General features: G+C 37.4%; 1 protein-coding gene across 7 annotated transcripts in view; it reads left to right on the top strand.

Annotated features, from left to right (window-relative positions):
- The window catches only part of GABPA (GA binding protein transcription factor subunit alpha), a 38,281-nt gene extending 13,228 nt beyond the window's left edge, over positions 1-25,053 (top strand). For all 7 annotated transcript variants that reach the window (XM_061424794.1, XM_061424832.1, XM_061424870.1 and 4 more), the window contains 7 exons: positions 3,431-3,515; positions 5,655-5,900; positions 7,767-7,961; positions 12,151-12,204; positions 13,111-13,251; positions 16,731-16,923; positions 21,464-25,053. In XM_061424794.1, the coding sequence (XP_061280778.1) occupies positions 3,431-3,515; positions 5,655-5,900; positions 7,767-7,961; positions 12,151-12,204; positions 13,111-13,251; positions 16,731-16,923; positions 21,464-21,692 (1,143 nt within the window). In that variant the 3' untranslated portion in view covers positions 21,693-25,053. The remainder of the gene's footprint in view (positions 1-3,430; positions 3,516-5,654; positions 5,901-7,766; positions 7,962-12,150; positions 12,205-13,110; positions 13,252-16,730; positions 16,924-21,463) is intronic.
- Positions 25,054-25,673: the final 620 nt, after the last annotated feature.

Raw genomic sequence — 25,673 nt, 5'->3', positions numbered from 1 at the left:
TTCACTCCTCCCCGCTCTGCTTTGTATTATAGCTATTCCACAAATCAGAACTTCTGCCTTAGTTTTTTAAAAATTCAAATCATATCTCCTCTGTTTTTAAATAAAATACTGATGTAGAATAACTTGAAATGTTTTGATGAAATTTGTGAATTTTAGTTGCCATCTAACCATACTTTTTTTCCGCAGTAAGTCTAATAAATATTAGGGGAGGAGAGGAGGGAAGTTGCTCTTCTAAAGAGAATATATGTGAGTCTAATAATATTGTGATTTAAGGTTTTTCTTTTCTCAGCTGTGAATTAGCATAATTCATAACATAATTCATAGGGGTGAATTAACATAATCTTTTTGGAAGGTAACTTAGTATTTAGTGTCTTAATGTTGAATGTGAAATATTTAGCAGCTTTCCTCAAGGAATTTTTTTAAGTACTCCCCTCAGTGAGCAAAGGCGTACATTGCATAGCTGTACATAAACTAAAAATATCTCAAATGATCCAAAAATAGGGAATGAGATAAATAAATTCTGTTGATTAGAATTCAAGGCAGCCATTAAAAATAACTGAACCAGGGCTTCCCTGGTGGTCCAGTGGTTAAGACTCCACACCTCCACTGCAGGGGATGTTCCCTCGTCAGGGAAGTTCTGCATGCTGTGAGGTGCAGCCAGAAAATAAATTGGTGAACTAGAGTTATATGGTTGTAAGACATTTCTAAATTATCTCATTCTTGACAGCGGTCTTTGAAGTTGGCATATTCTTAATCATAATCTGCAGATGTAGCAACTGAGATTTAAATTAAATAATTTGCCCAGTGTAGTGGGGTGCATTGGAATTTGAACCGAGGCCTACTGTAACTATAGAACTGTCTTCACTTGTTTGAGGCTGACATTTTAGGAAAGTTTTCCTTGCATAATTCAGTGTCACTAGACTTACCTTGTTTTTTCTTACGTGTAAAATTAAGGGGAATTTGGACTCAATCTCTTGTCTTTTAGCTCTGACATTTGTTGCTGCTCTTATAATACCTGACCTATCTAAAATGAAAGTTTTAACCTGCAAAGTAGCCAAGCTATCATAGGATCTCAATAAATATTGGTTGAAGGGATCAAACCTGGGCCATAGCAGTGACAGAGCTAAATCCTAACCACTAGGCCCCCAGAGAATTGTGCTGGAGCAGATTCCTGAGAATCCCTTGGACAGCAAGAAAATCAAACCAGTCAATCCTAAAGGAAACTGACCCTGAATATTCATTGGAAGGACTGACGCTGAAGCTAAAACTCTAATACTTTGGCCACCTGATGCAAAGAGCTGATTCATTGGAAATACCTTGATGCTTGGAAAGATTGAAGGCAGGAGGAGAAGAGGGCGACAGAGGATGATGGTTGGATGGCATCATCAACTCAATGGACACAAGTTTGAGCAAATTCTGGGAGATAGTGAAGGACAGGGAGGCCTGGCGTGCTGCAGTCCATGGGGTAACAAAGAGTGGCACAGGGCTGAGCGCCTGAATAACAATGCACCGGGCCTTGCCTCCCATGTCCTCAGCCTGCCTTTTTGTCCGTGGAAAAAACTTTAGCCAAAGAATAAGTTTAATCAGAGAAGGAGAAAATGCAGAAACAAAGGAAAACAGTCATGACAAAACAAAAATAATTTAGTCACTAAGCAAAGTCAAGGACCTTTAGTTCTTTCTCAAGGGCTATCATATCCTATGAGCTGTCTTATAGATACTAAAACCCCCACCAGGTGGAAGAAGTTTAACTACATGATAACCAGACTGTAGCCACACCATAAGCTGCCACAATTCCAAGAATTGACCTTAAGAAAATGGGAACCTACTGACCCTGGAACTAAGATTAACTGTACTTAAAACAACCAAGATGATACCGGTCACACCACCAATGTCCAGTTTCAAGATGACTATCAGAGCTGACTGTACTGTTTTTGCATGTAGCCCTCTCCTTGCATCTATAAAAGCTCTTGTCCACTGATTGTCAACCTTTGGATAGGAGTCTGCTCCCCACCGATTGCCAGCATCCCAAATAAAGCAAACCTTCCTTACCACCAATAAATAAATAAGTGGATATTGGCTGAATAAATGGGAATATGCATAAATTATAGTATTGAAGAATTCAGAACTAGCTCTGGATCTAGGGCATTTTTCATTTCTTCCTGTCTCCCTTCCTCTCTTCAAAAAGAATATGAGGATAGCAACTTCTGTTTTCCATATCATTTAAAGCAAATATAGTTGGAGTCAGAATGCTTTCCACTTGTGTAATACAAATACAAATGCTTTTATGTTTTCAGATAAGTGCTGACTTTAAAGCTGATGAACAACAATTGAGTTGCGCTTCTCTAAGGAATATGACCCAAGATCAAATACCATGCTTGAGTTTTGTCCTTGCGCCAGCTCTTGTGTCAGCTAGTATGCTCAGTACCTGGGAATCCTGTTTCAGAGTTACACAGGCTTTAGCTTCTAGTCGATAATACCATTACCAGTGTCTACTAGAGAGGGGAGAATTCTCAGGAGAATTTTTAGCAAAATGTCACACAGAGACTGTTGTATTAAGGAGTGCAGCTGCCACGTTTGACCAGTCTATCTGCAGGGTTACACAGTTTGTCTTGTCTCTATTTAAGTTAGATGCAGTCACTTAAGACTTTAGGCTTTATATGTATGGCGTTTTTCATTTTAGAAAATACGTTTGTACCATGATTCCCATATTGGCTGAATTCTAGGAATAAAAGTGGGAGGACTTTGTATCTCCAGCTGTATGTATACACAGAAATACACCTTATTCAAAATAATTTAACAGAAACATGTTTTTAAACTTGATAAAATGCCCAGAAGTCAGAAGTTCTTTTTGCCATTTGTGTGAAATGCATTCAAAAGCACTGATACTGAAAGGTACCAAAAGGATGTAGAACTATGACTAAAGATATTCATAGCTAGGTCAGGTAGTATGGTTGTAAGTCCTTTAATTTTATTAACTTCATGATCAGAAATTGAATTAACCCTGATCTTAAATGTGTATCCTTGGTTATGAAGAGATTTGGCAAGAAGTATATAAATAAATTTGTATAAATTGTCCCCACTAATAAAAAACCCTTCATGGCAGATAACTTGCATTATCTTCTACCAGAAATACTTCTGCAGAAATAATATTTGCCTTTTGGCATTATTTAAAATTCTAAACTAGACTCCAGAGCTAGAGAAAACCACTATTTAAACAAGTCCTGTTTGTGTTGTCCCTAATTGCTACCCACAGTGGTGAAATCCTTTTCAGTTTTGGCAGAGAATTAAATGATACGACAACTTGAATAATTAAGTGTGTTCTTGCAATTTAATTAGTATACCTCAGTAATTAAGTCCTATTTGGCGCATCCATTTATATTAAACCAGATGACTGAGCTAAAATAATCTTAATCCTTTTACCCATGTTTAGCTGGATCCAGAACGAAGTTTATTTGACCAAGGAGTAAAGACAGATGGAACTGTACAGCTTAGTGTACAGGTAATTTCTTACCAAGGTAAGTTAATTTTAGTGTTGTCATTTAAAAATTTAACTCGTGTTTTTCTAATATGGGAACTCAGTTTTAAAAGTTTTAGATGATTGTCTAAGTTAGTTAATGTGATTTTATAGTTAAATATTCATGCTTTTCATTGTTTTATCTGTCAGGATGAAGCAAATTGTATAACACATTCTGCCTGCTTTAATCAGGAAAGGATATATTATAGGATAGTAAATAACAGAATTCCAGGGAGGGGTGGAAGAACATGTGCTAGTTGACTTTCTAGAAGTGCCTCGGCCACACTGCAGAACTGAACTGCCAAGGAAGCTGCTGCTATGCTGGGATCTGGAAAATGCCAGATCTGAAAGGCATCACTACAGCTATTGACTTGGAACTATGCTCCCTTTACAGTGATCCACATCAGCCAACGATGGATTGCTTGTCCCCTCTTAACTCATTTCCAAGTAGAACGCTCATGCCAGTACTTCTGGAACCTAAGTCACATCTGTATTCCTGCACGGAAGTCTAGTCTCTGCAGTTTAGCACACAGAGAGGAATTTGCAAAGGCTGTGGGGTGACCCAGTCAACCATATCCACACAGTATTTTACTGATCTTTGCAAATACACAAGTTAGAAAATTGGGAAACCATTTTTGGTAGATTGAATTTTAGTTTTTTAAATGGGCTTATTGGGATTTCTGACCAGAGTTTTAGACTAATTTTAATCTCTGAACATGTTATTTGTTGTTGTTCAGTTGCTTAGTCATGTTTGACTCTTTGCAGCCCCGTGGACTGCAGCATGCCAGGCTCCTCTGTCCTCCACTGTCTCCTGGAGTTTGCTCAAATTCATATCCATTGAGTTAGTGATGCTTTGTAACCGTCTCATCCTCTGCTGCCCCCTTCTCTTTTTGCCTTCTCTCTTTGCCAGCATCACAGTCGTTTCCAGTGAATCAGGTGGAACACATTATATTGTTTACAGTTATGTTTCACAAATCAAAGTTTTTTTCCACATTATGAAAGTCGTAATTACCTACTTATGATCCTTAATTTCCCCAGAATTTTCCTATTGTTGGAAACAGGAAAGAAAAATCAGTCTTTATTTTTTATCTTTAAAAGCTTAGTGACCTCTCAGTGCAAGTGTGTTTAAGAAGAGTTGACTTGATGAAATTTGGTGGGGGAATTAACAAATAATTTTTAGGAAAATTTTTTTTTTCAAAACTTACTATCTTTTTTTCTCATGAACATTTGAAAAAAGCAACTTCTGTTTACACCACCTAATGAATGAAAGCAGTATATTTTTCTGTAATACAGCTTTTGAGATTGAACTTCACAATAATGAAATTGAGTTTTATTTTTTCTTTCAAGTACACTTTGATTAAATTTTGATATAGATTATAACTAAATCAGTCAGCAAACAGTAGCCGTTATGTTGTATGATAGTTTCTTAGAACTGTCATCTTACCATTAGTAACTATGATTATTTCATAAAGGGCTAGTTGTAAAACATGTACTTTGTCTTCTAAAAAGACAAGGAGTCAGTAAATAATTTTAGTTAGCTTAGAAAGACTTTTTAACTTTTAAAGATGAGTAGCTACTCATTTATACTCTTCCTAGTGTAGTTTTAATTTCCTGTTACATGTTGGTTCTTTTTCTCTGTAGGTAAGGTGTGTGTGTTTGTATGCATGGTGGTGGTGGTCTTAAATTATTTTAGATTTATAGAAAAATTCCAAGTATAATAATAGAATTCCCGGATTCCCCAAATGTTAACTTTTATTATTACATTGCTTTATTCTGTCTCTTCCTCATCCCCACATTATTTTTTTGACCTGGTTAAGAATAAGATGTAGACATGATTTTTTTTCTGTCTCTAAATACATTAGTGTGTGTGTTTTCCAAAACAAAGAATTTTTTTACAGGACCACAGTTATCAAAATCAGGAAATTAATACTGATACAGTACTGTCCTGTGATCTACCCAAGTTCTGTTCAATTGTTGTTTTTGTCATTTAATAGAAATCTGTTCAAGTTCTCTAGACATAGTGCTAAAAATATTTAACGTGGAGTTTTGCTCTACTACTTGAGAACACATAAACTAAACTAAATTTTGCTGTGTTACTTTCGTGTTTTCACTTAGATATACTTTTTTTTTAATTGTTAAGGAATTGAACCAAAGCTAAATATCCTGGAAATTGTTAAACCTGCGGAAACGGTTGAAGTAGTTATTGATCCAGATGCTCACCATGCGGAAGCAGAAGCACATCTTGTTGAGGAGGCTCAAGTGATAACTCTTGATGGCACAAAGCACATCACGACCATCTCAGATGAAACGTCAGAACAAGTGACGCGATGGGCGGCTGCGCTGGAAGGTTATAGGAAAGAGCAAGAGCGTCTTGGGATACCCTATGGTAATAAAATACGTAATAATTATGTTCGGTAGAATAATATTTAGGCTTGACATAGAAAACACTATGGTGAATAAGTTATCCATTTTAAATATAGAACTTTTAGGAAACAGATTTTCTGTGTATCTTTTTTTTGGACTGTTAATAGATGATGGTGCTGGGAATACAATGATATACATTTTTTAAAAAATCCTGCCCTTAGGGCATTCATAATTTAGTTAAAGAGAGAAACAGTAAATGAAAAGAAGTAGTTTCCATAAAGGTGACATGTTTTAAGTTGTCAATAACTGGTATAAAAGAAACATACTACTAGAATCTCAAAGGGATCATAGTGATCTGGGGGAAAATTGGGAGAGTTTATTGTAGACAAGGAAACTTCCGGACATTCGAGACAGGAGCTGTTTGTGCAAAGCTGACAGGTGGGAGTGTGCTGAGTAGTGAGAAGATACAGTGGGTGAGGAGTTATTCTGTAGCATTATAGAATTGATTTTGATTGATGCAGGTGACAATTGAAAATGAATGTGGCAGTGGGATGTGACGTAAGTTGGAGCGGGTAGTTTTCGTGTGCTAGGTAATAACATTTAGGTTAGCCTAGACCAGGTGATTGCTGTGGGAGCAGAAAGGAGATGAATCAAAATAGTGATAGGACTGATCAGCTGGTTGATGGATTGCATGAGGATAGAGAGGGGAGAGTCGAATATTTATCTAACTTCTCAAGCTAGGGTGACTAGGCAATAATAATATTGATAAGAATTGGTTACATCTTCATATTTCCTGAGCTAGGCACCATGGTAAATGCTGGGCTTTCAGTAGTGCGTAAGAAAGACAGTCCATGCCTTCTAAACCTTTGTGGGGAAGGTAGGAAAGTCTGGTACTGGAAAGATTTTTCAAGGGAAAGTGTTGATAGTGCTTGATTTTCAAGAGTACATATTCAGTTGAGGGTCACCAGAAAGTAGTTTCAGGGGCACAAGATTTGGACTGGAGATAAAGGTGTTATCTGGGACAAAGTCACACTGAGTTTGTATTAAAGTCATACAAGTAGGTGTAATCTCTGGTGAAGAGAGAGAAAAGGAATGATAACACAGTGCTGAACCTTGTCCACATTCAGGGTTGAGGAACAGGACGTTGGGGAGACATGAAATAGCTTACCAGATAGAAGAAAAATAAGAACTGTACATATGTGCTGCTGCTAACTGCTAAGTCACTTCAGTTGTGTCCGACTCTGTGCGACCCCATAGACGGCAGCCCACCAGGCTCCCCCATCCCTGGGATTCTCCAGGCAAGAACACTGGAGTGGGTTGCCATTTCCTTCTCCAGTACATATCTAGTGCCATTGAAATTGAGGAGGAGTTTTAGATGGTCACAAGTCTCGATGCTGCTGAGAAAGTCAAAGAATGCTGGCTGAGTAGTATCTACTAAATTTGGTCATCAGGGGCTCATTGGTGGATTTCAATACAAATAGCTGTTGGAGACACAAAACTGAATTATAAGAAATAAACATTGCAGAAATGGAAAAAACTGAATATTAACTTGGTGAGGGGGCATTTCCTGCAAAGTAATCATGTATTTTATTCTTCCATTTGGCTCACTGGAGAGCAGTTGTGCATTTTGTTTTTTCTTAATAAAATTCCAAACTGATGTAGAAACACGTGAACCCATCAAATTTTAGATTAAGGAGTTGAAAAGGAGCTAAGAAGAAAATGGAGTGTAAGCATCTTTTTATTTCATATAATGAGTTTACTTACTTGGGTGGGGGGAGGGGAAACCTGTCTGGATTTTATCTGTGTGTTTTTGTGTGTGTTGACAAGTTAACTGTAAATTGTAATATCTAAGATGCAACTAGGCTAATGGTAATATTTTTGTCTTTAGATCCCATACAATGGTCCACGGACCAAGTCCTGCATTGGGTGGTTTGGGTAATGAAGGAATTCAGCATGACTGATATAGACCTCACTACACTGAATATTTCTGGAAGAGAACTCTGTAGTCTCAGCCAAGAAGATTTTTTTCAGCGAGTTCCTCGGGGAGAAATTCTCTGGAGTCATCTGGAACTTCTTCGAAAATGTATAAAATTGAAACTATTATCTTTTTTGCATTATAACTTAAGTTTACTTGTATTTCTTTATAACTTTGTTTTCATCTTAATTGTTCATTGCTAACAGCAGTGATTATTAACATTTACAGCAGTAAATAATTAACATTTACTGTGTAAGGCTGTGATGTGCTGAGAATTTATATGTATTATCTCATTTAATCTTAAACTAAAGCCAGAGATCATTACTTTCCTTATTTCTTCAGATAGGAATCTGAGGCTTAGAGAGCCCCCACAAGGTTATAGAACTAGGGTGTGGCAGACCCAGGATCCAAACCCAGGCAGACTAACACTAGACTCCAAGTTCTGTTCTATCCAAGTAAGATTCTGTGCCTTGCAGTTAGCTCTGTTCGTATATTCTAGTTGTTGACTTCTGGTTCATCAGTCAGTTCTTTCACCGATGCTCATCTTTTAGAAGTTTACGATTATTTGTTCACAGATGGCTTCTCTCTCATCCTCTTCATTATGGGGATTAAATCTTTTAAAATTTCTTTTAGTCAAATGGGATTTTAAGGGAGAAAGGGGAAGTAGACTTAAGTATGCAACCCACCATCTTGAATTGGAAGCCACTGGTTTCAGTATTTCCATGTTGCTCAACAGACATTATTTTGATGATTAAAGCTGTCCAACAAAAAGAGCTCAAATATATGTAAATTATTTTGTTTGAATTTTAATCCATGTTATATTTCAGTGACTGTTAAAATGTTAGTAGTAACCCATTCCTTGACATTGTTATATAAATTAGAAACGCTGACCAAAGAACAAATTTTTCAGAATGTGTGACTAGGACACGCTGACTTTGTTTTTATAATCACTGTGGATGAAAGTATAAATGGTAGCATTTCATCCTACTGTGTACGCAATTAGGGAACAGTTCTGGTGGAGGGATTTTTCAGTCATTTAATGCTTAGGATTTCATCTGCTGTTGAATAAGAAATAAGCTCAGTGGGGAGTCTTTCCTTCATTGTTTTATTGGCAGTATCTCTCCTGTGTTGGTTCTCTTAAATATTAGGAGGAAAAGTATTGAAAAGACTTAGTAGATTAATTACATTTACAGGGTTTATTTCTAGTTTCAGTTCCTATTAGATAAATAAGTTGAATGTTCTAGTTGAAAGTTTATCCTTGGTGTCACAGGTTTTCTTCTCTGTAGAGCTTTTTAGATGAGTAAGGTAAATTCTGAAATATTTCAGGTTTTTAACATGTGAGTCATGTTTACAGAAACATTTTCTTGTAGGAACTCTCAAGAATAAAACAAGGACAGTGTTTAGACTGCAGTTTGGTTTTTCTCAAGTTCATGATTTTTGCTGTCTATCCCAGATCGGCACTTCGTTGTTTCTCTGTGGCTCTCCTAGGGCTTCTCAAATGTTAAAGCTCACTCAGAGGCTTTTCCCAGCACAGGGGGCTGTGAGAAATCTTACATATCTTTCTATCTGCCTGCAGTAGAATGGGTCTTCTACAGAAGAGCTCTGCTTTGGAATTGTTTTGTTTACAAAAGTAACAGCCCCATGGCCTACATAAATATCTTAAGAAATTCCTTGCTTATCTGGCCATGATTCTTTGCTCTGCCTGGCAAGGAAATTCCATTGGGTTTGGAAATCTAACTCTCAGAATCTGGGAGTGGGTAGGGTGATGTGTAAGGCTATGTTTGATCGACTTTCTGTAATTCACAAGCCTAGCTTCTCAGAGGAGAAGGCAATGGCACCCCACTCCAGTACTTTTGCCTGGAAAAATCCCATGGATGGAGGAGCCTCGTAGGCTTCAATCCATGGGGTCGAGAAGAGTTGGACACGACTGAGCGACTTCACTTTCACTTTTCACTTTCATGCATTGAAGAAGGAAATGGCAACCCACTCCAGTGTTCTTGCCTGGAGAATCCCAGGGGCGGGGGAGCCTGGTGGGCTGCCGTCTATGGGGTCACACAGAGTTGGACACGACTGAAGCGACTTAGCAGCAGCAGAAGCTTCTCAGAACAGGCTCCTTGGGGCACAGTCTAGCTCTCTGGCCCCTCTTGTAGAGTGAAGTCTGTAGCATGTCCTTAGTAACCTAGCATTTACTATCTGTTCCTGAGTGATTTATCAAGGAGAAGCAGTACTGAACAGACAGACCTCTTTTAAGTATTTGTGTTAGTTTTCCCACCCGGGCCACCAGCCTCCTGCAGTTTCCCTTCTAGTGAAACTTGATCCAAGTCCTACCATACATGGAGAGGATAATTAGGAAATGTTCCAGGAGTCCCAGCTCTCTAAGGTGTCCTTCTTGGTGTGAATATGTCTTCTGTGGCCAGAGGCACAAAACTCAGTTTGCTGAGTGTTTTCTTTGGGACAAAGAATTGCCTTATACCTTCAGTGTTCAGAGTTTGCATAAACTTGCTCCATACACCGTAGAGCTTTTCCCCTTAGGGCTCTGCTTCCTTTATGCGGGACCAGGGTTTGAGGGCTGGAGAAGGAATTTGATATTTAGAGTGTCTGTGCGGTCTTGGACCAGCCTTTCAAAAGCCCCTCTGTTTCTGTGTTCTGCCTTCTGTTAATATCTTGAGAGTTCCCAGGAAACAAACCAAACTCCAGTCCAAAAATCAGGGCTGAGCGGCTGATTTTAACAGGTTGGTAATGCCTGTGCTGTGTAGTGGTGACTCTTTGCCTCTTTTTAAGCTAGGGTACTGTGTTCAGTCACAGTCAAGGGTTGAACAGTTTCATTTCAATAGCACTTTGCCCTTTCAAGGTACTTTTATAAAATTTTGGGGGAATATACCACAAATATAAAGCATGAGTTTTTCTTCAGAACAGTTGTCCTTGAGAATAGTCAGAACTATGAATCTGGATAAAAGAATAGTGTCTTCAACTTACTGAAAGTTAACTATATTTCAGGTATTGTGCTTCTTAAAAATATTTTCCTTTAATCCTCACAACAGCCTCATGAAGTGGTAGGTGGGGGTATCTCATTGCATTATGAAGAAATAAGTGTTCAGGTTAGTTGAATAATTTACCATTGTCATACAGCCGATAAGTTAGTGCTAAGACCAGAACCCAGATCTGAGGCTAGTCTCATATAATTGTTTACATTCCCAAACTCGGGATCACCAAAGAAAGCTCCCATCTGACAAGTAGGAGTCGGATCTCTCTTTAGTTTGCCAGTCCTCTTCAGCTCTGTGCCTGGCGTTGGAGCCTGGTGTGGCATTCTCAGTAGAACTGTGTTAGGAGCCCAGGCCCCAGGACTCAGCTCAGTACACAGATGACTGCTGGTGGGTACAACGTCAGCTGGAGAGAGAAACATCCAAGTCTGTGATGGGCACTAAAAAGGCTGAAGGGATATAGACTGGCAAGTGTAACTCTTATCTGAAAGGTGAAGAATAACATTTCAGTAGGAAATAGCAAGGGATGAGTAATGTATAGTTCTCCAAACGGTTATATTAGGACGTTTTACACTGTAACTCATGGGGGGTTTTGTTTGTTTTTGGGTTTTTTTGGCTGCACTGCGCAGCTTGTGGGATCTTAGTTCCCCATCCAGAGACTGAACCTGGGCCCTTGACAGTGAGAGAGTGAAGTCCTAACCACTGGACGACCACGGGGGAGTTCCCTTCACTGTACCTCATTTGAGACCTGTATTTGTAGACGTGTTAAGTTACTTAGTTCATTTGTGACACAGAACAGCTGTAATTCCACTGAAAATTTGGCTGTCTATCTTTAGAAGAAGAATTCTAAAGTTAAAGCAATTTTTTTTAATGGGTATTTGATCATGCATACACCAAATTATGATGATCTCTCCAGTCATCTTGAAAGAGCCTTTTTTAATGAAGAAAATGTATCTAAATAATTTCACTCTGGTGATCTGATCTTGAATATTTCCTGTTTTACATAAAGCCTAAATAAATAGATTTATAATAGACATTTTCAAACCCTGGTTCTCTGAACGACTTTTCTGAACATTGAATTGGAGCTTTCTTTCTGTTGCTTCTCTTAAAAATATCTATTCCTGTAAAATGACTGTTAAGTATTTTTTAGGTTCTTAGGCCAATAAGTTTCAATTATTTGATGTTTTGCTTTTTTGTTTGCTTGGTTTTTGTTTTAATCATGGAGGGTGTTTTTTTTTTTTAATTGAATTTTACTGAATTGGAGTTTGCATTTGTGGTTTAAATGAAAACAAAAAATTTTTATGTGTGTTCTTCAGATGTATTGGCAAGCCAAGAACAACAGATGAATGAGATAGTTACAATTGATCAACGTGAGTATTCATGTGCCCATAATATAGGGTTGATTTATCAGTAAGAAATGTTCCATTTAGTACTGCAAGGTAGTAAAAAGAAAAGCTAATTTTTAAATTTTGTATGAAGTATTTTAGATATACAAAGACATAAAGTATAACCAACATCTGCATACACCATAAGAGATAAAACTTTATATGTTAAGTTTACCTGTTGTAGATCCCATTTTAAATGACTGTCCTGAACTTGAGGTTTCTTATTCTATGCATATTTTATATTTTTATGAACTTTTGTAACCATAAACACTTTAGGGCATTATTTTATACATGTATAAACTTTTGGGTAAAGATGGTGATAATACTGTGTCTATCCTTTTGTAGCTTGCTTTTTTGATTTACATTTATGAGACCTATGTTGATATCTGTAGCTCGATTTTATTTTCACTGCTATTTATCATTTTAAAAACTTTGTGAACATCATTGAATGAGCATCTGTAAGAAAGTGTGTGAGATTCTCTGGTTGTGATTTCATGGGATTCTACCCTTTCGACTTCACTGGATATTACTAAAGTTTTTCTCAAAATGGTGGTATGTTTGTACTCCTGTCAGCAGTGGAACATGAATTCTCATTTGTCCTCATTCTCCAAAATTTGATAAACCATCTCTTACGAACAAATATTTTTAAAAAATAGATTTTTTTAAACTTTATCTACTGTATATACATCAATAAGTTTTTCTAAAATAAGGAAACCAACTTTTATTCACTTAAGATTCATAGATAGTAATGCAGACATTATACCTTAACCTCTGAACTTTCGTTGAGTAATTAGGCATCAGTTAAACTACTTGCATTTTATTTTCTTTCAGTAGTTTTTTCTCTGTATTGAAAGGAGAAAAAAAAAATTTTCCCCTTGTCTTGCTTTGCAGCTGTGCAAATTATTCCAGCATCAGTGCAGTCTGCTACACCAACTGCCATTAAAGCTATAAATAGTAGTGCAAAGGCAGCTAAAGTACAAAGAGCTCCAAGAATTTCAGGAGAAGATAGGAGTTCGCCTGGAAACAGAACAGGTATTTTTGCATTGTCATCTGATATTTATAAAATTTGTCAAATTATGTATATTTTGTTTTATTTCACTGTATAAAAATGTGAATATGGACTTTTTCTCTTCTGGGACTCCTATGATTTGAGTGTTGGGGCGTTTGACATTGTCCCAGAGGTCTCTGAGGTTGTCCTCATTTCTTTTAATTCTTTTTTCCTCTCTGCTTCATTTATTTCTACCATTCTATCTTCTACCTCACTTATCCTGTCTTCTGCCTCCATTATTCTACTGTTGGTTCCCTCCAGAGTGTTTTTGATCTCATTTATTGCATTATTCATTATTGATTGACTCTTTTTTATTTCTTCTAGGTCCTTGTTAAACATTTCTTGCATCTTCTCAGTCCTTGTCTCCAGGCTATTTATCTGTAACTCCATTTTGTTTTCAAGATTTTGGATCATTTTTACCATCATTATTCTGAATTCTTTTTCAGGTAGACTCCCTATCTCCTCCTCTTTTGTTTGGTTTGGTGGGCATTTATCCTGTTCCTTTACCTGCTGAGTATTCCTCTGCCTTTTCATCTTGTTTAGATTGCTGTGTTTGGGGTGGCCTTTCTGTATTCTGGCAATTTGTGGTTCCTCTTTATTGTGGAGGTTCCTCCCTGTGGGTGGGTTTGGACGAGTGGCTTGTCAAGGTTTTCTGGTTAGGGAAGCTTGTGTCGGTGTTCTGGTGGGTGGAGCTGGATTTCTTCTTTCTGGAGTGCAGTGAAGTGTCCAGTAGTGAGTTTTGAGATGTCTATGGGTTTGGTGTGACTTTGGGCAGCCTGTATATTGAAGCTTAGGGCTATGTTCCTGCATTGCTGGAGAATTTGCGTGGTATGACTTGCTCTGGAACTTGTTGGCTCTTGGGTGGTGCTTGGTTTCCGTGGAGGTATGGAGGCTTTTGGATGAACTCTTATTGATTAATGTTCCCTGGAGTCAGGAGTTCTCTGATGTTCTCAGGTTTTGGACTTAAGCCTCCTGCCTCTGGTTTTCAGTCTTATTTTACAGTAGCCTCAAGACTTCTTCATTTATACAGCACTGATGGTAAAACATCTAGGTTAATGATGAAAAGATTCTCCACAGTGAGGGACACCCAGAAAGGTTCACAGAATTATATGGAGAAGAGAAGAGGGAGGAGGGAGTTAGAGGTGACCAATTATATGGAGGAGAAGGTGGGGAATCAAAAGAGGAGAGAGCAAGCTAGCCAGTAATCACTTCCTTATGTGCGCTCCACAGTCTGGACCGCTCAGAGATGTTCACGGAGTTATACAGATACAGAGAAGAGAAGAGGGAGGAAGGAGACAGAGGTGGCCAAGAGGATAAAGGGGGGACTTAAAAGGAGAGAGACAGATCCAGCCAGTAATCAGTTCCCTAGGTGTTCTCCACCGTCTGGCACACACAAAGAGACTCACAGAGTTGGGTAGAGAAGAGAAGGGGGAGGGAGGAGATAGAGGTGACCTGGGGGAGAAAAAGGAGAGTCAAAAGGGGGAGAGAGCAGTCAAGCCAGTAATCTCGTTCCCAAGTAAAAATGGGTACTGAAGATTGGGTTCTTAAAGGTATAAAATTTATAACAAATACCAAAAAGCAAAGATTAAAAATCTAGAGTAGAGGTTAGACTCTCAAAAAGACAATATTAAAAAAACAAAATCTCAAAAATTATAAAAAATACATATGAAGTTTGCTTTTGTAAGGTAATAGTAGGTTATAAAAATGAAAATTAAAGGCATAATAGAGAACATAAAAATAAAAAACATTTTTTTTAATTTAAAAAATGATAATAGTAAAAATATATCTAGGAATTTCTCTGGAGCTGTTGCAGGCAGTGTGGACCAGTTCAGTTTCAGATCGTTCCTTGTTCAGCTTATACTTCTCAAGATCTATAGGCCCCTTCCAGTGCAGTCAGTGCTAACTACAGGTTTTAATCTATTGCATCTGTCACTTCCAAAGCGGTTCCCTCAGTTTATTTTAGCGTCTTCTGTTTGCTGGTCTCTTCACTGTCTAATTTCCGCCCTGACACAAGGGGGCGGTGGTGGACACTTTTTTAGGCTCCCTTGTTCAGTCGTGCTGTGGGAAGGGAGGGACGCTGCAAATAAGTAACACTTGCGTGTGTGGAGTGCTCACAGTGCCTCAGCCACACTGAGTTTGCCCCCTCTCACGGCGTGTATGCTTTCCCAGTCTACACTGCTCAGGCTCTAGGTTGCTTTGCAGGGGAACTGTCTAAAGCGGGCCCTGGGTTGCGTGCACTTCCCAGGTCTGAGCCCAGGTTCAGGGTCTTGGGTACTCCACAAAGGCGCAGACTCAGTTGGGCCTGTGTTTTGTGCCCTTCCCAAGTCCAAGCAGCTCAGGCAGCCAGGTGCTTGGCAAGCACACTCTCCCCAGGTGGGACCTGCGTCTTATCACCTCCCCCATCCCAGCCTCTCAGGTGTGCAGTGTGTCTCCTCTGGGGAGCTGATCTCAGGCTGTGACCCTCCCTGCGGATGTCAACCATCCAGAATCCCAGGAAGTCTTGGTTAGCAACTGGGAGCCTGCTCGCAGTTTGGTAGAGGATGCCATCTCTGGGGCTGAGTTTGCCCCTTGTCTTCCAGCTCTGGCTGGCACCCGCCTGCCTCCCTGTCTCCAGCAGGGGGTGGGCTGGTCCACAGCCAGCTAGCTCTCCTCTGGTATTCTCTCAGTCCTTTGTTCTGTGAACAGGCTGGCAGTGCCTTAGGTTAGAGTTTTTCCAGGGAAAGTTCTCTCTCTCTCTTTTTTTTTCCCCTCTCTCTCTCTCTGGCTATTTCACAATCTGGGTTGCTATCTCATGTTAGCTCCCTCAGATTGCCCCCAGGGCATTCAGGCCCGGTCCTTACCCTGAGCAATGCAGCCTGCTTCTCCCTATTCAGCCCCTACTTGCTAGTGGCGGATGCCAGCCTCTGGGCTACTTCTCCGCTGGGAATTGCTGTTAGACACGTAATCTGTGAGTTTTATTTATTTATTTATTTTTCCTCCCAGTTATGTTGTCCTCTGAGATTCCAAAACTCCCCACAAACCCGTGGGGGAGAGGGTTTCCTGGTGTTTGGAAACTTCTCTTTTAAGACTCCCTTCTTGGGATGGGTCTCCATCCCTAACTCTTTTGTCTCTCTTTTTATCTTTTATATTTTGTCCTACCTCCTTTCAAAGACAATGGGCTGCCTTTCTGGGCGCTTGATGTCCTCTGCCAGCGTTCAGAAGTTGTTTTGTGGAATTTTCTCAGCGTTCCAATGTTCTTTCGATGAATTTGTGGGGGAGAAAGTGGTCTCCCTGTCCTATTCCTCCACCATCTGAGGACTGCCCCCTGGACTTTTTCTCTGAAAATACTTAGATAGCGTTTGTAAAAAGAAGTTTATGTTTTTCATGTGGCTGAGATACAAACCAGAGGACCTGTTTGTTCTCTTTTGCCCTCTGAAAATCCATAGCATTATGGTCAGTGCTTGTCATTCTTGTCAATTTCTAGGAAACAATGGCCAGATCCAACTGTGGCAGTTTTTGCTAGAACTTCTTACTGACAAGGATGCTCGAGACTGCATTTCTTGGGTTGGTGATGAAGGAGAATTTAAGCTAAATCAGCCCGAACTGGTTGCACAGAAATGGGGACAACGTAAAAACAAACCTACAATGAACTATGAGAAACTTAGTCGTGCATTAAGGTAAGCATTTTAAAAGTATCAGTCGTTTCTAAAAAATGGCTTATTTGTATAAACATTGTTATGTAATGATGTTAAAATACTTGACTTATGTTTTCTTTATGTAAATAAAATAAAAATGTTCACATTTATGTTAAAAATTACTTCTTAAAAAGGTTTTTAGTAGTAATTTGAGATACGTAGAATTTTTTAAAAGATGATTCTAGATTATTTGTTTTTATCTGATTAAAAACATACACCACTGTTTAAAACCAGCATATTTAATCTTTGAGGTTTCTGGTTTTTTTATTAACAGAGATGCTTTCATTTGGCATAGGTGCATTGAGTGTCTGTAAACTCTAGTAAATACGTAGATATTGTCAGTTTTTATAATTAGATGCAAAATGTTAACCCATTTCTCTGTTTTTCCTTCCCCCCAGTCAGCCTAAATCTGAATATTCAAACTTTTTCATCAATTGAGTTGAAATAGAATAATTTATAATTTCTCATAAATGGTATGAGAGTTTTGATGCAATTACTGTCAGAATTTATGCTTACTACAGTGATAGAAATTCAGTATATGCACTTAAGTATCTGAGAAGTAGGAATTATGTCTGTTTTTGGGGAAAAGTGAATTTGATAAAGCAGTTCTGTGAATTTCACACAGAGTGTGATTTACCTCTCATCATTAACACATGCAACCTTTCTATCCCCTCATCCCATTGTAATTATATAATTATGTGGAATACTGGTTAAATCAGTATTCCTTGTTACAGGATCATGGCATTCAAGTACTATTACCTAGTTTATCATGATAATTTTTCTTTTCCACAATGACAATTTGTTTTCCTTAGCATATATAAGTAACTAAAATGCTTTATTTTCAGTGTACTTATTACTCAGTGTCAAACACTTTGCTAACTATCTAAAAGATCCTTTCTGTGTAATCAGAGTTGAAACTGTCATTTTTGACAGTTGATGTGATTGTGTACACACAAGTCCCCTCAAAATTACAGATGAATTATTAGAATTAATAATTAAGATGTCCCTTGTCTGCAGTTGGCCTAAGTTTCAATGCAGTAGCTGCCTGAATAAGTATTTTCATATAAGTTGACAAGATGATTATAGAATTTATATGTGAATGTAAAGTGATGATGGACAGGGAGGCCTGGTATGCGGCAGTCCATGGGGTCACAAAGAGTCGGAAACGACTGAGCGACTGAACTGAACTGATGAAGTGTCGTGAGAACCAGGACACCTGAAGAAGATTAACAAACTGGACAGACTTGCTCTACGGGGTATAGAGACTCACTGTAACAGTAAAACAGTGTGCCATTTGCTTGGGATAGACAGAAGACCCAAGATTAGAATTGATAACCTGAATAGAACAAAAAATATAGGAGCATTTGATTTAAAGATGGCAGTAGGCAAGAGGCCTGCATTTCAGTCAGTAGTGCTAGGACAGCTGACTATCCATATTGACCCCCTTCTTTATAGCATACTGAAAATCAATTTTGTGTAACTTGTAGCTCTGAATTGTGAAAGTAAAATAGGGAAGCATCTAGAAATGCCTTCTTGACTTTAGTAGATGAGAAAAGACATTAAACAGAACCAGAAGCACTAACCTAATGGAAAAGATCAATAAATTGAACTACATTTAAATTAAGAACTTTTGGCCATTAGAAACCATCAAGAGAGTGAAAGTCAAGCCTCATATATCTCATGTAAGACTCTTACCTGGAATAATTAAAGAACTCTTAGAGATCCATAGGAAATTAGGAAAAATTTAGAAATTATCCAAATGGCCAGTTTGCTGACAAATGTCCATCTAGTCAAAGCTGTGGTTTTCCAGTAGTCTTGTATGGATGTGAGAGTTGGAGCATAAAGAAAGCTGAGCACCAAAGGAATGATGTTTTTGAACTGTGGTGTTGGAGAAGATTCTTGAGAGTCCCTTGGACTGCAGGAAGATCCAACCAGTCCATCCTAAAGGAGACCAATCCTGGGTGTTCCTTGGAAGGACTGATGCTGAAGCTCCAATCCTTTGGCCACCTGATGCAAAGAGCTGACTCGTTGGAAAAGATCTTGATGCTGAGGGCAGGAGGAGAAGGAGACAACCAAAGATGAGATAATTAGATGCCGTCACAGACTCCATGGACATGAGTTTGAGCAAGTTCCAGGGGATAGAGAGGGACAGGGAAGCCTGGCATGCTGCAGTCCATGGTGTCGCGAAGAGTTGAACACAACTTAGCGGCCGCACCACAACATGTCCAAGAGTGGCTAAAATGAAAATAATTGCTTGTACCAAGTGTTGGTGAGGATATGTAGCAGTAGGAATGCTTCTACACTTTTGGTAGGAGTGTAAACTGTGACCAGTAACCTAGCAGTTTATCTTCTAAGGATTTACCAGACAAAAAATGTATATATATATTCATATGGATGCTTATAGCAGCCTTATTTATAGCATCCCCAAATCAGAAGGGGCTTCCCCAGTGACTCAGTGGTAAAGAATCTGCCTGCAATGCAAGAGACACAGGTTTGATCCCTGGGGTGGGAAAATCCCCTCATAGGAAATGGCAACCTGCTCCAGTATTCTTGCCTGGGAAATCCCATGGATAGAGTAACCTGGCAGGCTGTAGTCCCTGGAGTTGGCCAAGAGACGGACACAACTGAAGTGACTGAGCATGCAGGCATGCAAAAATCAGAAACCACCCAAATATCTTGCAACGGTACAGTGAATAAGTAAACTGTTATATACTACAGAATACTGTGTATCCATGAAAATGCACTGATATGGGTGAACCTCAAACATAATATTCAGTGAAAAAAATCCAGACCCAAAAGAGTGTATACTGAATTTATATAGTAGTGTGCAAATAACAACAAAACTAAATTACAGCACTTACAGATACATGTTTGGGTGATAAGAATAGAAAAGCAGCAATGAAATTACTATCATGAACTAGGATTGTGTAACCTTCTAGAGCAAGGGAGGGGTGATGATTGAGAGGGGCTGTGGAGGAGCTGTGGGGTACATACAGTGTCTGTGTCCTGGCCGGAGTCACAGTTAACAGGTGAATGAATGTTCACTTTGTAGTAAGTCACTGAGCTGTTCACTTAACTCAAAATGCCTACAGTATTTTAACTGGATGACAAGCTGTTGGTAGTTTGTGGGCTGAGTTATAATTCTATATTAATGTAGTTGACAAAAAAAGAGACACAAGACTGCCCAATGTGTTACATCCCTTACTGGGAAAGTGGACATAACCATTATACTTCAGCTGTTCTGGAATTAGGCAAAGATGACAGTTTACTGCATGTAGTTTTTTCGTTAATGGATTTTTGGTTACACTGAGTTACTTCTATAACAAAGTCCTACTAAGTGTGGTAGTTTATACCACCTGTACTTTTGCATGTAGTTTGTTTTGTAACAGCTCTTCATCAGATGAGTGCAAATGCATACAAGTGGGCAGCACGGTTTTAAGATAAAGTCTCCAAAATCTGCCAGCCCAGAAGTTTTGACCTACCTTTTTTCCTGTTAATTGGAATTGGCAGTGCACGTGTGTGTTTGAGTGTTAGTTGCTCAGTCGTGTCAGACTCTCTGCCACCCCATGGACTGTAGTTTGCCAGGCAGTGCATAGGGGTAAACAAAGTCTTGTCCAAAGTAAGTATAATTGCAGTCTGTTTTATACCCATAAACCAGGCTTCTAGAGTGATTTCCCCAAGTTTGCCTGTGTAGCTTTAGAAACATTATTTCTTTATGAAGTCCTCTTCTCTGTTTTTCTGGTCCTATTTTTTCTTTTTTTTTTTTTAAACCCTTTTGCTTACGGTTTTGAGGCTCCCCTATTGGTTTGGAGAATTTCTCTGGAAGGAGAGCTTTTAATATATTAAAATGATAAAGATGAAGGCATAGATATGTAATAACACATTTGTACCAGACAGAAAAATGGACATTCCAACAACCCGAGAATATGTATATTAAAACTTTTTATACATACCATATGGGTTCTTAATTATCACCATAGCTTCTATTTTATAGTAGGCTATATGTGCCAGTCATTGTGTGCTAAGCACACAGAGATAATCCTTTTAATCTTCAATAATTCTATTAGGGTCCATACTTTTTTAAATCTCATTTTATAAATGAGGGATACAAGCTTAGAGCAAACAAATGTGGCTTTCCTGTGGTCACAGGAAAGACGTGAGGTTTTGAATCTTGGCATTCTGATTCAGACTCCTTGTTCTTGGATTCTGTTACTGCTCCTCAGGTTTTTTGGTTTTGCTTATAATGTTTATTTTTAAATTCAGTGTTTCAGCATAATTTTTGAGAATATGTTTTGAAGATTTAATATATAAAATTTTAGAGTACTTAGCATTGAAATTTTAGTGAATATTTTAAAGTTTCTTTGGATAACAGCATTAAATATTTCTATATAACCTCATTGTTAGTTGCTGTTGTGATATAATACTAGGCTTCTATTTATGGAATAATCTGTGAAGTATTGTAAGAAGTCCACATTTTTAAAATATTTTTATATGGTCGTAATGCAGTTTTCTCTTTTTGAAGGTATTATTACGATGGGGACATGATTTGTAAAGTTCAAGGCAAGAGGTTTGTCTACAAGTTTGTCTGTGACTTGAAGACTCTTATTGGATACAGTGCAGCAGAGTTGAACCGTTTGGTCACAGAGTGTGAACAGAAGAAACTCGCAAAGATGCAGCTGCACGGAATCGCCCAGCCGGTCACAGCGGTAGCCCTGGCTACTGCGTCCCTGCAGACAGAAAAGGATAACTGAACCCAGGACCTTCTGGGAGTCCAAGGTCTTTCTTAAAATGTTAGAGCAAGCATTGCTCTTCCCTTTATTACTGAATTTGAATCTTCTTTTATTTCTAGACTGTACAATCTGATGCATGATTTTTTTTTATAAATATTTCATACTCTTGTGAATTTGGATCTTTTTACTTTGAGCATATATTTTAGAATATGTGTATGTTAAACAATCACCACAATGTCTCTAGGCTGGTTCATTGTGGGATAGTTTGCTAACAGTCAGAAAAGCTAAACTGGTCAGTATTAATGTCTAGCCCTACCAAAAACAGCCAGTAGCATCTGAGGATGAAAAATAAATGAAGTATCTCCAGGAAACAGTCTGGCTTAACTATTAATATTTTTGAAGATATAACTGTTTCCCCTCTCTGCTGCTTTAGATGTTGCTTTACATAAAAACCAGAAAATGGAATTTTTCACAGCTGAAGCATGTATGCCTGTTTCATCTAATCAAGCAGAGCTAAAGTAATCATATCCAATAAAATTCTAATATTAATAAAATTACTAAGAGTATCATGTTATTAAAATAATTTATGTATTTGCAAGCAAAAGACAGTAAAAAAGACTGGCAGAAGAGCAGTGCTGAAGAAAGAGATCCAGGTTTAAATCTGGCTTTACTCAAAAGCCAATTTTAAGGATTTACTGTATAGATTATTCATAATGTCAGGCCAAGAATTTAAATTATTATAAGAGAGACATTAAATCCTAATAAACCAACTATTAAAAAATTCTCAGATGATCTCTGCTTTTCCTGTCAGAGATTTAAAAATCTGAAAAAGTATACCTCAACCAGAAATAAAATTTTGGTTTAGTTTGGTTTGTTATGGCTCCCTTTTTTAAAAAATTAATTATCCTATAGTGCTGGTTTATTATACAAAACAGCTTTCATAGTCTTGTGTTTCTGATGAAGACTTTAAATCAGTCAGCAGTACTTGATCTTTCAAGACATGAGTAAATTACTTGCAAATAGTTCTAAAAGGAAAATTTGACCTCCAGTACAGGCAGTCTTCTCTTAAAATTTCCCATTTATTTAATTTTTTCCTTTGAATATTACATATGTGAGTGTACAAATATCTGTATACATGTCCAGTTGACCATCTTATACACACACACACACACACACATGTACACACATATAAACAAAGACATAATATTCAAAAGGGATATTTCAAAACTTGCTTAGAAATCCTTTAAAAATTAAATAATTCTTACATACATGAAACTCTTTTCCTACTACAAGCCAACACTGAACAGAAATGGCTAGAAATGTCTTTTTCTTACTTGCTTTGCTTCCTTACTTTTTTTTTCTTGGCGTTTGTTTTAAAGTATTATGCACAAATCATGATATGAGATACTTTAATCTTCTTATAGCAGAAGACTGATTCTCAAATATTACTTTATGTACTTTCTCCCTCACCATCTCCTTTAAATCCATCCCCTAAACAGCTTTATAAGAGCTCATTTAGTGCATTTAACTAACTAGGAGGAAAGGGCTACAGTAATGCAAGGAGGCATTGTTGATAGTTGCTGCCCCCCAGCACTAAATAGTGGTTTGGAAAGAACCACAGGAGGCAGGGATCTTAGGAAGAGGGAGGAGGGGGAGGTGTGTATGACCTCCTTTTCTGATAACTTCAGATCATAATATTAAGTGTTACACTGTGGGACTACAACATATTACGTCAATTCCCTTTATTATTGTATCATGTCGAAGTCCTTTAAGAAACAAGCAGTAGAAAGAATAAAATCTGTAATTTCCATTTTTACCTTTTTATAAACACAGAATAGACTGACAGACTATTAGTTCAGCTTGGATGCTGTGATTGCAAGAATATCTGAGTAGAATAGCAATATGATACAGATGTTCTAGTTCAGATAACAGGTAGCTGAAAAGAGGGTTTTTCACCATCCTCTTATGGTCTAGGAAGTTGACAAGTCAGTTACAGTTTTAAAATAATAATGATAAAGTCTACTTTTCTGTTATATTATCAAGAGCTTAAAATTATTGACTTTAGACTTAAAATACTTTGAGGGAGACATTATGTTAAAGTTTTAGCCAAGATAACAGATTTCCATTATATATATCTCAACTATATGTGTATGTATTTTAAAGCAAGGAATTCTCCTAGATCTCTAAAAATCAATCTATTATTTCTTTTTTATTTTCCCCTGTGTTCCTCAGATACCTTAACAAAAATTCTTTTCACTTTCTTCCTTTTGCAGTTTTTCTTTTATTCCTTGTTATCATTTGAACAGTGAGTTCTCAAACACAATCTGATGCTGTTTCTTTTTTCTTCTTTGCCTCTCTACATCACTTTATGCACCATAAGCAAAGAGACTAATTTCCCCAGTTGATTCAAGAAACTTCCGTTACTTTGTCTCAGCTTATAAACTGTGTCTATTGTGCTTATTGAGGTTGCAGTTATCAGAAGCCAAGTAGTCTTTTTTTTTATTGAAAGATAACTTGTATTTTGAAAGAAAATATAATTTATGCTATTCATTCTTTGCCCTGATTTTATGAATAAATTTTCCATAGGAAAATTTATAGTATATCAGAGGAAGAAAGATAAAATTATTGGTCATTTCTATACCATATAAGTATAAAAATAATGAAACGCTCATTTTTGTTTTAAAACTTTTTCCACATGAGATTCTCATTGAGCCAATTTTCATACATATCTGGCTAGCCTGAAGTTTAGGAATTTGTGTTGGCATCAGAAAATCAAACAGATCAGGGAAAATTGCTGTGTGGTTGATTGTCACTTGAATTGACTCATCACATTTATTTTTGTGACAGTCCATGTCAGTTAATTAGGAAAGATTGTGGTTTTTTTTTTTGCCCCTGATAAATGGTGAAATTCAAGTATGATATTTCTTTAAAGGGTTGTGCCTCCAAATATTTTTGGTGAGGTCTGCTGTTTTTCATATTCATCATTTTATGCTACTGCCTTTTAAAAAGAACTAATGTATCTTTGAAATAGCACAAAAATGTTTTAAATTTCATAATTTCAAAATAACCTGTGACTAACTTAATGTCTTCATATCTAGAGGGTATAAAAATATTGATATTTCAGTGATATTTCACTTGCTGCCAGAAAAAAATATTCTCAATCTTTTGTAAGAGGGAGGAGGATTTTTGCATACATTTTTACTCTTTAAATAAAGACACTTATACTGTCATAATAACAATTATGTATTTCTTTGTGGTTTTTATTTTTTTTTTTTTGTAATTTTACATAAGACAGTTATTTTCTATTTTTACTCAGATAAAAAATATTTGTGCATAAAATGTAAAAATAGTAAAATGAGAAAAATAAAACTATTATACAGTATATTTCTGTGTTTTTTAGAAGTTTTTTCCCCAGCATACAGATAGTCTCAAATTCCTAGGATATTTGGTTAGATGAAAATGTGACAGTTCACATCTGGTGTATTATACATGTGATTCCCATATACTTTATTTAAAAACTATTAATATCAATTTGGGAAGAACAGATTCCACTGAACTAAAAATAGGTGTTAGAGAGTTTAGTCTTTTTAAGAAAATAAATGAAAACCCCGTAAACAAAGCTGAACTGTTTCAGAATAGCAACAGAAGAAATAGTAACACTGAGTACTTGTCAAAAGGCAAGTTGATGATTGTTAGAAATACTTAGTCAAGTTTGCTAGGTTTCCTTTTTGTTTGTTTTAAATTATGAAAAATTGCTTCTTTGTGTTGGCTGTGGATACTTCAGCCAGGAGCAGAGTGTAGAGGAATCAAAGGGGAAAGGAGAAAAACCTTACTTTCACTTTTGTTTATGGTCAAGCAATGATCACATTTTAACTGAACTGCTTTAAAAGAAATGGTTTGGAAAAAAAAAAAAAATGGTTTGAGTAGAATAAATTGCTTTTCGCACAATCTAGTTTTATCTAGTTTGAAGTGATGAAAATCATCAGGTATATTTGTTCTCCC

The sequence above is a fragment of the Bos javanicus genome, chromosome 1, assembly GCF_032452875.1.
Source record: "Bos javanicus breed banteng chromosome 1, ARS-OSU_banteng_1.0, whole genome shotgun sequence".
Lineage (NCBI taxonomy): Eukaryota > Metazoa > Chordata > Mammalia > Artiodactyla > Bovidae > Bos > Bos javanicus.
This window is presented reverse-complemented; position numbering and strand designations above follow the sequence as displayed.